Source organism: Heloderma suspectum, chromosome 2 (genome assembly GCF_057233095.1).
Source record: "Heloderma suspectum isolate Gila_16-S chromosome 2, 16-S_ref, whole genome shotgun sequence".
Taxonomy (NCBI): Eukaryota; Metazoa; Chordata; class Lepidosauria; order Squamata; family Helodermatidae; genus Heloderma; species Heloderma suspectum.
The window spans coordinates 77598063-77610820 of record NC_139459.1 but is presented as its reverse complement, the minus strand read 5'-3'; the positions used below and the strand labels follow the sequence as shown (position 1 = coordinate 77610820).

At 40.0% G+C, this 12758-nt stretch overlaps 1 protein-coding gene across 5 annotated transcripts in view; it reads right to left on the bottom strand.

The window, feature by feature from the left end:
* The window catches only part of DMXL1 (Dmx like 1), a 133213-nt gene that overhangs the window by 1879 nt on the left and 118576 nt on the right, over positions 1–12758 (bottom strand). For all 5 annotated transcript variants that reach the window (XM_084833929.1, XM_084833932.1, XM_084833930.1 and 2 more), the window contains 6 exons: positions 10086–10146; positions 7478–7605; positions 3503–3595; positions 2797–2888; positions 1536–1588; positions 358–575 (listed from right to left, as the gene is read on the bottom strand). In XM_084833929.1, coding sequence (XP_084690055.1) covers positions 358–575; positions 1536–1588; positions 2797–2888; positions 3503–3595; positions 7478–7605; positions 10086–10146 — 645 coding nt within the window. The remainder of the gene's footprint in view (positions 1–357; positions 576–1535; positions 1589–2796; positions 2889–3502; positions 3596–7477; positions 7606–10085; positions 10147–12758) is intronic.

Sequence of the window (12758 nt, the reverse complement as noted above, 5' to 3'; positions counted from 1 at the left end):
TTGCTGGAGTTTGTTTTATTGTATTGTTTTATTATTTGTATTGTTTTATCAAATGATTAATCAATATAGTAACTCACACACTTTTGTTACTGTTTGTTTATAGTAGCTTCAAAAATATATATTTTATGGTTCTTACTGTGAGCTGCCTTGAACATTTATAAGGAAAGGCAGGGTATAAATAGTTCAAAATAGATAATAGTTAAGACAATACTAAAAAGAGTCAGGGCTAAGAATAAAGGAGAAGAGAACAAAACTTTAAAGACACACTCAAGGTATTTCTCAGACAATGCTATAATGAATACTTCAGAAATTTATACTTAACAAATTCTAACAAAATTGAATTATACAATGTGTTACCTTTATATTTCCTTCTGCAGATCCTGTAACAAAATATTCTTCTGTAGGATCCACAGCAATTGCTTTCACTGGAGAATCATGACTCTGGAAAAACTGCCGTTGCTGCTTTTGCCGAAGATCTATTAAACAGGTATAGCCTTTTCTGCCACCTGATATTAATAGTTGATGCTTGGGGGCATATGCTAGGACAGTTGCTCCGGTATCATGACAGGTAAAGGCTGAAATTCAAAGAAAATTCGACCACACTATTACTAATGAATTTCTCCAGTCTTGTACTTTGTTGTTATATAAACCTAGAGAGCACAAGAACTAGAAGACTGGATGAAATCATTTGTCAACTTAGTCTGTGGAAGAGGTTTGTCAGAAGTATACACGACTGGCATGGTTAGCTATGGAATAAACTTCCACAAGAAGCTCCCCTACTCTCTTCCTTTTCATATCCACTATTTATAGATTCTCATCTTTGAAACTACTACATTTCATATCCTTTTATGCTTACACATTGGCTTCGTATACATATTTAAAATAGGGAATTGTTCCAAACTAATTAGAAACAAGTTACCGAACAGTCTGTGTAGTAGGTAGTGAGGCTAAGATAATGGCTTATAATTTACTCCAGTCTGCAGAATCTAAAGTCCCACCAACTCTCCCATTGCATCTAATTAGTCTGGTTGTCTTCCTCTTCTCTGCTACAAGGAACACTGAAAATAAATAATGCTCGGGAAAACCAGTTACAGGATGCAAAGATTTTTCTATTCCTATGCAGATGGCTTTTGGGCTTGCGTTACAACAGATTCATCTGGAGAAATCACTTCCTAAACCAATAACAGCAGGACAAACAAATCAATATATGTATAATATGTTTTACTTAGTTGCAGGAGAGGTCCCCTAGCAAGATATTGTCCTATGATCTCTAGCACAAGTTCCAACAATGTATTGGCTAGTTTTATCTCATATCTTTATTGCATGTACAATGAATAGTGTGATCTGTTAGAACAAGCCTAAACATGTTACAAGAATGTAATTGTAGACCATAATCTTTATTTCCCAAAGGCTCATGAACAATGCAGTCAACCATATGAGAAATATCACAATGATCTGATATCTTAAAACTCCATCCATATATGAATCTGTAGTTTAAACTTTTTGTATACTCTAATTTATATATTTAAACTTACCATGCACTAAACTACTGGAAGGTGCGACCAAAGTATCCCACAGACAAATATTTCTAAAAAAGATTTTAAAAAATTACCAATAATGTTATTTCTAACCTAAGTTACATAATGATAATAGCAATTTACATACAAACTGTGGGTTGATTTACCAATGCATGTTTTAGTAACTAGAATTAAATAATTATGAATATATAAAATAATTGTGGTGGGCTCTCTGGAACAGCATGGGAGGTGGTGCAAGGGGCTGAAGGAGGAGCTGGCAAAAATTGCCTTCCCTCCACAAATGGATGACTCAGGATGCCTTCAAATATGTATCTGACCTAATCATGTCTAAAGTAGGGGTTGCTAAATAATGTGCCATATGGATGATAAATCCATCCTGTCTGGTGCTCTTACCCTAGCCTATGCTGGAGCACCCATGCAAATGCTCCTCAAATCCATTTTCTTATGTTCTTGAAATATACTGTGAACTGTTCAGAGAGCTTCAGCTATTGGATGATATAGAAATATAATATATAAATAAATGTAGCTTTTTCAGAGATCTTCGCTCCCAGTTGGATGGAGAGAGGAAGAATTTTCCCTTCTCCATGGCATGTTTATGCAGAATTCATCATTTTCCCACCGAGACAATCACAACAGAATAAATCTGTTCTCTCTGCAGGGCCTGCTCAAAGCAAAAGTAAATAGCAACACTGCCCATACTAAGTATTGCTCCTTCTTTTTACTCTGCTCCAATGGTGAGAAACACCAAATCTGCACAATTTTTAACATGTGAGCTACAGATGCCATACTGATTTCTGTAATGGGTAAAACTGCCTTTACAGAAGTTTCAGTTCAGTGTTAACCTTCAGAAGAACTATGCTAAAATAAATCTAGATACTACAATGCAGATGTTAGGCAGCTTAAAACATTTTTCACGCTAAAATCCTTAAGTACAGCTACCTGGTTACTATAGGTTGTATCCAATAGTGGCTGTGATAGCAGAAAGAACTTGTGTGTGCAACTTGATTTTTGCCAGTCCCCCCCCCATGCCCCCTGTGCCTTCTGAAAAGCTGTTATTGAGGATTGGGGGATCCTCCAGAACAGTATGGGACATGGCACTGGGGGCGGGGGGGGGATTGGTGAAAATCGGGTACTCTGCCTTTTGAGAGGAAGCACCTTCTCTTAGCACAGAGGCCCCACTGGGTGTAGCCCAAAGTAACCAGTAACCTTTCATTTACACCAAAGTTTATCACTATGAACTTGGAACAAATTTTAGTACCTGTTATCAGTAGACTGCCCAGCTGTGGCTATCAAGGATGAAGAACTAATGAAAACAAAATCACTGGCTGTTTTGTTATGGCATTGCCATGTCTGAAAATTAGAATGGACAATGAGTAAGTAAAGATAGGAAAGATTGATATAGGATTTAGTTTACAAATAATCATTTGCATTAGAAGTTGTAACAGGCAAAATATAGATGATATTTTATATCAATTCAAGAATAGCCAGAAATTCAGGTATGCCCAATGATTTCCCCCCACTTTCCACTGAACAGCAGAGCCTCAAACTGTAGCACCAAGTATTTTTGAAAGCCCTTCAGTTTCAGAAGGAATTTGGCATGCGGGCAGAAGTTACTGTTAGAGAAGCACAAGCACAATACCCCCTTGCCTGCATAATGTTGTGTAGCTCTTTGAATCCTAGTTAGTTTACAAATTTCAAGTGATTCCTCAAAGCTTCTTAAAGTTGTAGGGAAAGGTTTGAAACATAAATCTCCAACAGAAAAATAAAAGCCCCTTTGTTTGAGGCTCTTTTTCCTACTGAAAATAATACAAATAAGACTTGGAAAGTAACACGATTCTACAACCATTCTCCTAAAAGTACCTGTGTGTACAGCACAGAAGGGAATGATATCCAGCTAAGAATATAAGTATGGACTTAAGTATCTGGTGCTAGAAAAAAACAGTTCGAAAAAAATTCTGGCTCACCAGGTATGGTTTGGGTGTGGTTCCATTATGTAGGGAACTTTTCCAGTTTGTTTGATACAGATTTATATATCCATCACCATCAATGATCCCAAACTGCAAATAAACAAATAAAGCTATTCCATTAACAGTCACTAAAATACTAATATATTTAGTACCCAAAACATATATATTACTGCTCGTACTATCTGGCTTCTTTATACTTAACCTGTACCCTATACATTCTTCTAAAGGCTTGTCCATCATTAAAATGTACTATATATACACCAAGCAATGGAAGGACTAACCAGAATATTTCACAGACACATTTCTAAAAAATCTAATCTAGCAGCTCCTACCATATCCTGGAGGTCTGAGGTGCAAACAGAATTCACACCAGCAAGAGCATCCCTATTCACTTCCATGACACGGTCAGCATTAAGCATGTATTCCCATTGTGAAAGTGGAGCTTCCCCAACATTTAAGTGAAGTACCCCCTAAAGTTAACACCTTCGGGTTAAACTGCCAAGTGAAAGGGCACGCACACCCATTTGTGGCTTCTCGAGGTCCAAAGCTACCTGAGGTTCTGCAGCTGGAGGCAGTGAGTAGTCCTCCTTTATATCCCTTCATAAATTTGAGAATCCCCAGCGATATATGCCTGCTTCCCTCAGCTTTTCTATGAATGGTTTAAGTAATATTTTTTGCAGTGTCCTCAGGTGGATGTTCTGGTTATACTCACAATTTACTGTCTTTATAACGAAGGTCATGGAGATTCAAGAGTGCTTGAAATACTTTCTCTTTTTGTTGATATTTCTCATACCATATGATTATGTCCAGTGGCTGGCCACCCTGTAGGAGCTGCTGTCCTAATACTCTGTGAACCTTCTCAATATTGTCCACAGTCACTTTGAATTCTAGATTTAAATCCGTCAACCACTGGATTACAAAAGCCACCAAAATTTTCCCCTGCCCCCTCCCCCAATTCTGGCAGGCCTTGTACCCTATTATAATGGTGATTCCTTGTCCTCATCACTTCTAGGCGCAATTGTAGCTCTCATTATTTTAGCCAGCTTTTATGTTTTCAGCTTGTTTTCCAGACTGATGTCCATTGCCGCATTCACCATTTCTGATATCTGTGATTTTTTTTCAATACTCCATTCAATTTTGCTTCCAGTGGATAAAGGGCAACTGTTAAAACTGTAGTCTGTAGCCAGATCTTTCTTTGGTTTCTGGCTAAGCACAGCAATGTCAATTGAACTTAACAGGGTGCAAGTCAGGTTCATACCTTTTGTTGTCTTTGAGCTGTCTTTCACCATGACAGCTCCTTCTTCTTCACTCAAGTATTCCAAGCTATCAGATCTGTCTTTGGTAAGAGGGCAGAGGGAATTTTTTCACAATGCCAGTTTGCTCTCTGCTGCATCCCTTTGTTGAATATTGTATTTTTGAGTTAAAGTATTGGTATTATTGTTACCCAAATACAGTCAGGGTCAGAAATATTGGAACATGGATAACTGTTTTGGCAGTTGACCTCTGTACACCACCACATTGAAGTTGAAAGGAAACACACCCAGATGGGAGTGAAAGCAGGACTTTCAGCTGTAATTCAAGGGGTTTGACGAAAGTGGGGCACTGACCATTCAGGAAGTACAGCCAGTGGCATACACACACCCCCATAGTTGGAGGCTCATAAGTAATGGAACAAACCAACATCATTTCAAACTTAAGGACCGCCTTCAATACCTGGATGAAAATCCTTTGCAGTCATTGACTGCCTGAAGTCTGGAACCCATGGACATGACCAAATGCTGAGTTTCCTCCCTCGAGATGCTTTGCCAGGCCTTTACTGCAGCTGCCTTCAGCTGCCGCTTGTTTGTGGGTCTTTCTGCCTTCAGTCTTGTCTTCAGGAAGGGAAAAGCATGCTCTGTTGGGTTGAGATCAGGTGACTGACTTGGCCATTGAAGAACATCCCACTTCTTTGCCTTGAGAAACTCTTGGGTAGCTTTTGCTGTATGTTTCGGGTCATTATCCATCTGCAATATGAAGCGGCGTCCTATCAGTTTGGCAGCATTCGGCTGAATCTGAGCAGAAAGTATAGCCTTAGACACTTCAGAATTCATCCTGCCGCTTTTATCAGCAGTCAGGTCATCAATAAACACCAGTGACCCAGTTCCATTGGCAGCTGTACATGCCCATGCCATAACACTGCCTCCACCATGTTTAACATATAATGTGGTATGCTCTGGATCATGAACTGTTCCTTTCCTTCTCCATACTTTTCTCTTCCCATCATTCTGGTACAAGTTAATCTTGGTTTCATCAGTCCAAAGAATCTTATTCCAGAACTGGGCAGGCTTTTTTAGGTTTTTGCTGGCAAAGGCTAATCTGGCCTGTCTGTTCTTGAGCATTACCAGTGGTTTGCACCTTGTTGTGAAGCCTCTGTATTTACATTCATAAAGCCGTCTCTTGACTGTAGATATTGATAATGACATGCCTACCTCCTCAAGAGCATTCTTGACCGGGCTAGATGTTGTGAAAGGGTTCCTCTTCACCATGAGCAGCATTCTGCGGCCATCCACTTTAGTTGTCTTCCATGGTCTTCCAGGCCTTTTGCTGTTGCTGAGCTTGCCAGTTAATTCCTTCTTTTTCAGGATGTTCCAAACTGTTGTATTGGCCACTCCCACTGTTTCTGCTATCTCTCTGATGGGTTTATTTTGTTTCTTCAGCCTAATGATGGCCTCCTTCACTCGCATGGACACCTCTTTGGGCCTCATGTTGGGAGTTTCAGTGAACAGCTACCAAATGCAAATGCAACACTCAGAACCACCTCCGGGCCTTTTATCTGCTTGATTGGTCATGGGGTACCCAGGAAACAGGCCACACCTGGCCATGCAGCTGCTTGTCAGCCATTCGTTCCATTACTTATGAGCCACCAACAATGGGTGTGTGTGTGTGTATGCCACTGGCTGTCCTTCCTGAATGGGTAGTACCCCACTCTTGTCAAACCCCTTGAATTGCAGCTGAAAGTCCTGACTTTGCTCCCATCTGGGTGCGTTTCCTTTCAACTTCAATGTGGTTGCGTACAGAGGCCAACTGCCAAAACAGTTATTCTTGTTCCAATATTTCTGGCCCTGACTGTATAACAGGAACCAATGAGTTGTGGAGCTGCTGAGCTATGCCACCATCCTGTTCTCTGACAAGCCTCTTACCCCTTGTGTTATAAATACTGACATTTTAAAGCCTGTTTCTGTGCTGTGATACAGAACCTCTAAGACTAGCTGATGTCTTCTGAACTAAGGCATCTATATAGTCATGTGTTTGCATCAACTGACAGGCTAACGAAAACTTTGTTCAGATTCATAGGCTAGTATGTTGTGCTGACAGTTGTATCAGAATGGAAGTGGAACCATGTTTCTAAACTCATGCATTGTTTCAAGTCTCTTTATATATCTGTGATCAAAGAAACAAAAGGAAGGGTCATGTAGCGGTATAGATTTTGCTTCAGTTCCTTTTGCCAACCAGGTACACAGGCTGTTTGCAGATTCTGAGCAAGCCATATACTGAGTGAGAATGGGAAGGCTTGCTAATTGCATAGATTAGTCTACTTATCGTCCAATACAAACAAGAAACACAAAAGGAAAAAAAGTTTTTAAAAATCTATACTCATATTTGTAAATATTTGAGAGAGCTTCAGTTAAGTGAATTGTAAGGGTTGGATCCATATTTGCCTTCTGCAACAGGAAGGGCTTTGCTTGCATAAGGCCCTCCTCTCAGTTTTGGAGATCCTTCCCCCCACCACAGCTCACCCCATTCAGCAGGGTATCCTGACTGTCTGTGTAGCATGTTCAGGGGGCTGGAGGGTCTGCTGTGGGAAGGAGGGGGCGAGGAAGTCCACTTCCACCAGTGCACTTGATCCAGCATAAGTCTGAATCCAACCCTAGAAATATAGTGACATTTAAACTAATACTTTTTACCCTACAAGATAAAAAAAATGGACATTACCTTATTGCCTTGATAATTGAATCTCATCCGTGTAATCCTGGAGTTGCCACCAGACCGGAAACACGTAATTTGCTGAGAATGGCCCCACTCAAACATTCTCACACTGCCATCCTGAGCACCTGTCAAATCTGCAATAGAAAAAAAAAAACCCTAGAAAGAACATCAATACTTTTCCCATTGTTCAATCTAGGATGTATTTAAAATTACTGTAAGATCTACTTTCAGCCTGAAATAACCAAGATGAAACCACCTAGAACAGGGCTGTTCAACCTTTTTTCTGTCAAGGGCTATATGTCGGTAGTGGGCAAGGCCAAAGCCAGTAATGGGCAGGGCTGAAGCCAAAACTGTGTGTGTGGGGGTCTTCCCTTTTTCACTTTTTGCCACCTCCTTAGCCCTATTCAAGCGTTTCCCTGCTTGTGTATAGGGCTAAAGTGTGGAGGGTGTGCACATAAGCCCTGCTCCCGGCGTTCTTGCATGCCCGGCTTCCTGTTAGACCTTCGTGTGTTGAGTGCAAAGATCTGAAGAAAGCCCTGTAAGTGCATTCACCTGAACATGTTTACGGAGTCCCCAGGATTGAAAACCCTGGTAAGGTAGGGTTCGCAACTGCAGGAACTCTGTAAGTGCATTCAGTTGAACGCACTTACACAGCGGTTTTCAGACTTTTGCACTCAATGTGTGAAGGTCTAACTGGGTACCGAGTGCTTGGGGCTGCCAGGAGCAGGGCTTAGGTGCATGCACATGTCCCCCTTCCCACTTTAACCTTACATGTGAGCAGGCAAATGCCTGAGTAGGATTTTTTTTTCCCTCTCTCTCCCTTCCTTCCTGTCCAGTGGACTACCAGGGATAGGGCAGATGTCTTTTGCCACAGGCTTGAATTGATTGCATGCAGAGGGTTTTTGAAATTAGGTCAAGGGCTGTAGGTTGCTCACTCCTGATCAAGAAGTATACTGCTCTATAAATGTCTAGCATAAACAGAAGTTATGAAGTTGTTAGAACACTCTCACATGATTACTTCACTGAACATATAGTTTAGGAAGCAATATCAGGTTATTTTTAATGTGTGTTTCTTGATTAATGTGTTACATTAAAGCAAGGGTAGGCAAAACATCCTGTGGCCCTCCAGATGTTTTGGCCTACAACTCCCATCATACTAGCTAGCAGCATAGCCGATGGTGAGGATTATAACAGTTGTAGGCCAAAATATCTGGAGGCCATAAGTTGTCCACCCTTGCATTAAAAGGTTTAGTAAGATACTGAACTCACTGCAGCCTTCTAAAATCAAACCATATTGCATTAAAGATTTCCTGCAATAATCTGTATCATTTCAAAACACTCTACATTTCAAAGATGAGTTTGAACTTCTAGAACATTACTTGAAGAACCTAAGTTGCACCCACTGTAAAAAAAGGGTTCATTTAAGACCCTAAATTGCACTAAGTCCTTTAGAAAAGGCATAGGCTCTAAGCCAGAGATCTTTGTGTGAGATTGTGAATGAAATTAGCCTGGACAATACTGATTAGGCACTGGAAGGGGACTGGGTGGCGAAAGGGACTACATTAAATCAATGTCCTCCCAACTTGTGATCTCTACTGTCAAAAACTTACAGAGCCAACCATCAGAAAAGCTCAGAATCCTATCGCATAACATCTTATAAATTCAGTTGCCTAGGGAAAAATAGTACACACACACACACACACACACACACACTTTGGGATGTCCTGGTTATGTGGAAGAATTAAGTCTACTCCTACATCAACTTGCTTGTGCTCTGCACTGAAGTCATCTTTGGAATTCTCCTCTGGATGCCCTGCCATTTGACCTACGGCAAATGGTGACTTGGGAGACTGCCCTCCTGGTTATTCCACCTTGCTTACGAACTCTCCCTTTACAAAGGCAAGCCTGGCACCTATTATGATAGAGGTCTTTTTGGCACCAGAAAACCCCTTTTTCTTTTCCCAGGCTTTTTAAATTGGGAGGAGATTACTCCAATGCTGCTTGATCTACCATTTTAATCTTTTTTATTCTATTGTTTTAATTTTTATCTTTTATATTCTAGTATTCATTTAAGCTTTTATTATTGTTACATGTTTCATAATGTGATCCACCCTAGAAATATTCATAATGAAGAGCGGGATATAAATCCATACATTAAATATATAGTTTAGTAGTACTGTTGAAATCTGTAGGCCTTCAGCATGCAGCTAAGGGCTTGAATTCCACTGAGACTTAGGGCTTATTAAAAAAAAATCTGTGGCCCAGTTCGCATAACACACTGGGCTCATGTTGGGTTATTTGAGCTGTGGCATGCACCAGGCACCATTTTGAATATGCAACCCCAGGTGGAGTTGCAGCATGTCATCCAAACCCAGCCATCAAGGGTTATGTGAGTTTAACAATCCTCACATAACCCTACAACAAACTGAGGGTTATAGCGGCCCCTTCACCTCAACATTTAACTCTAGACAATATCAGATTATTCAGCCTTTTTCCTTCATATTTTTTTAAACAAAGGCTGCTTCACTTTGCTATGATTACTTCAAACATATTTCTTATATAATAAAACTACAGTATTGCAAGCATTAACATGGCCCAGAAGTACCAAACTTACAATAAGGTAGTGTTGGGTGGGAAGCCATTCTTCGGACATTATTGATAGCCTTCTTGATCATCTGTTAAATGTACAAAATTAAATCGGTAAGTTATAAAATTAATCAAAAGCTTACTGAATGAAAGTAATTACTGATGCAAAGTGCAGACACTACCATGTTTGCTTTCCTTTGTGAATTTGGGACTGAAATATGGATGGAGGTCAATGAAAGTGTTAAAACCTTCCCTCAGCATTAGCTCACATTTAATATTAACAGAACTTAACCCAGGTGTGTGAAAACGTTTGTTCCATAGGTCTATGGTTCCCAACAGAGACACTCTAGACCGCAATCTTACCTCTTTTCTTGCCAATTCCTTTCTGATTCCATTAAATTTATTGGAATATTCCTGTATATTGTAAGGTAAGCAAGACAGAGGCAGAAGCAGAAGCATGTAAGAGAGAGGTAAACAAACTTTTACAAAAACTAAGTAGGAATGAAGAAGTTAGGTTTTGCATTTAATCAATCACAGGAAATTTAGGTGTGAAGTATTGACATTAATTGGAAAATGATTTAACAACTAGCCCTTGGATAAAGAGCACATATTGCAGTAGACACTAAGGCTTGGACAAAGGCATGAGTTATGTTCATAGTGCATGTATTTTTAAGAAGTTTCCTAAATAAAATTATCCTTGTACAATATAAATATTTGTAATATGTCTCATTTTAATATTCTTGAGCTCAGCTACACTGGTACAGAAAATCTAAAACCATGTGTGAACAAAATGCTGAGGAATTATTAGACAGCACCGATCACTTAGTTTCTAAACGGATGCCAATTCTGTGGCTTCTATTCAACCTGCTTGGGCAACTTCATCACAGCTTTCAGGCTCTGTTATCAGATTTCTTGATTTGAAAAATGAGAAAACAGACATACCTGTGTGTGGCTGAAATGCCAACATTACACATATAAAATGGAGCATACTTAACACATAGAAAAAACATAGTTTAAACTATGTAGGAAAAGATGGGCAACTATATTCATTAAAACACCCAAGAGTCTTTTAGCACCTTAAAGACTAACAAATTTATTCTGGCATAAGCTTTCATGGACACTGTCCACTTCATCAGATACATGAAGTATTAACCTCAAATGGACAGGTGTGTGTGTGTGTGTGTGTGTGTGTATATGCGTGCATGCTGGGGGTGGAATGTAAATGGTGCTGTCAGAGAGAATTTAAATGCAGAAAGTACACAGATAGTACTTAACAATTGCCATACACAAAATGTTTGATAATAAAAACATCATTAAAATGGTTAGCCGATTAACAATGACAAAAAAACGTTCTTATTCAAGCCACAGGAAATAGAGCTGATAAATTGTATTTTAGCAATTTTACCTTGATATCTTGTCTTTGAAAACCCTTTGTTCAAGGATGGCCCCCTTAAGGTTATTGAGAAGAGCCATGCTGGATCAGACCAAGGGTCCATCTAGTCCAGCATTCTGTTCACACAGTGGCCAACCAGCTGCCCACGGGAAACCCACAAGCAGGACAGGAGTGCAACAGCACCCTCTCACCAGCAACTGCCTCTGGTACTGGAGGTAGCATACAGCCATCAGGACTAGTAGCCATCGATAGGCTTCTCCAGGAATTTGTCTAACCCGCTTTTAAAGCCATTCAAATTTGTGGCCCCCACTACATCTTGTGGTAGTGAATTCCATAGTTTAACTATGCTCTGTGTGAAGAAGTACTTCCTTTTATCTGTCCTGAATCTCCCACCAATGTGTTTCCTGCGATGATCCAGGGTTCTAGTATTATGAGATAGAGTGTCATTGGAAGATGAAATGTTCACTGGCTTATGAACATTGCCATTCCTCATGTCAGATTTGTGTCCATTCTTTAGCATAGAGACAGGCCTCTTTGCAGAATGCAGCACAGCATTGCTGGCATATATCACATTGAAGGATGAGCAGGTATATGAACTCCTGATGCTATGGATGGCATTACTAGGTCCTATAATAGTGTTGCCAGAGTAGATATGGGGACAGAGTTGGCATCTGTGTCTGCCAAAGGGTCTGGTTCCTGTGTGTCTTATCTCTGTTGCAAGGTCTGTTGTTGGTGATGCGTATCCATCTGACATTTTCGGTAACTAAGCTTGTTAGTCTTTAAGGTGCCACAAGGACTTGTTTTTGCTGCAACAGACTAATACAGCTACCCCTCTGGAATATATTCATGAAAGTGTTTCGGCTAATATTGGCAGCTGAACCAGGAAATATTTTCCAAGATCAGTGCTTATTTCTATATCAAAGTTTAGTTATAAAATAAATATCCAACTTTGTCCAATATTGTACAACTGCTTTTGCCCTTCTGGAGTAATATCTTAAGGGTGAACTCAAAATTTCTCCAGCACAGAGAGTGCAAGTTCTGTCCATATCTCAATGTAAGGAAGATGCCCAAACTCCCGCCTTTGCATGTTACATCAGAACACATAAACTGGAAGTAAGAATCCATTTGTGCAGCCTGACAATACTGAATTTGTTTGCAAGTTAAGGCACACAGTAATCACTACACGTAGGATTGCAGCCTTAACTGACATACAGCATGTTACTGTTCAAACAACTATTATAGCATTAATTACAGCAATTGTACTCAGATAGGCATCTTTAAAATCTGTATGGCAAGTTAGGGTTGTAT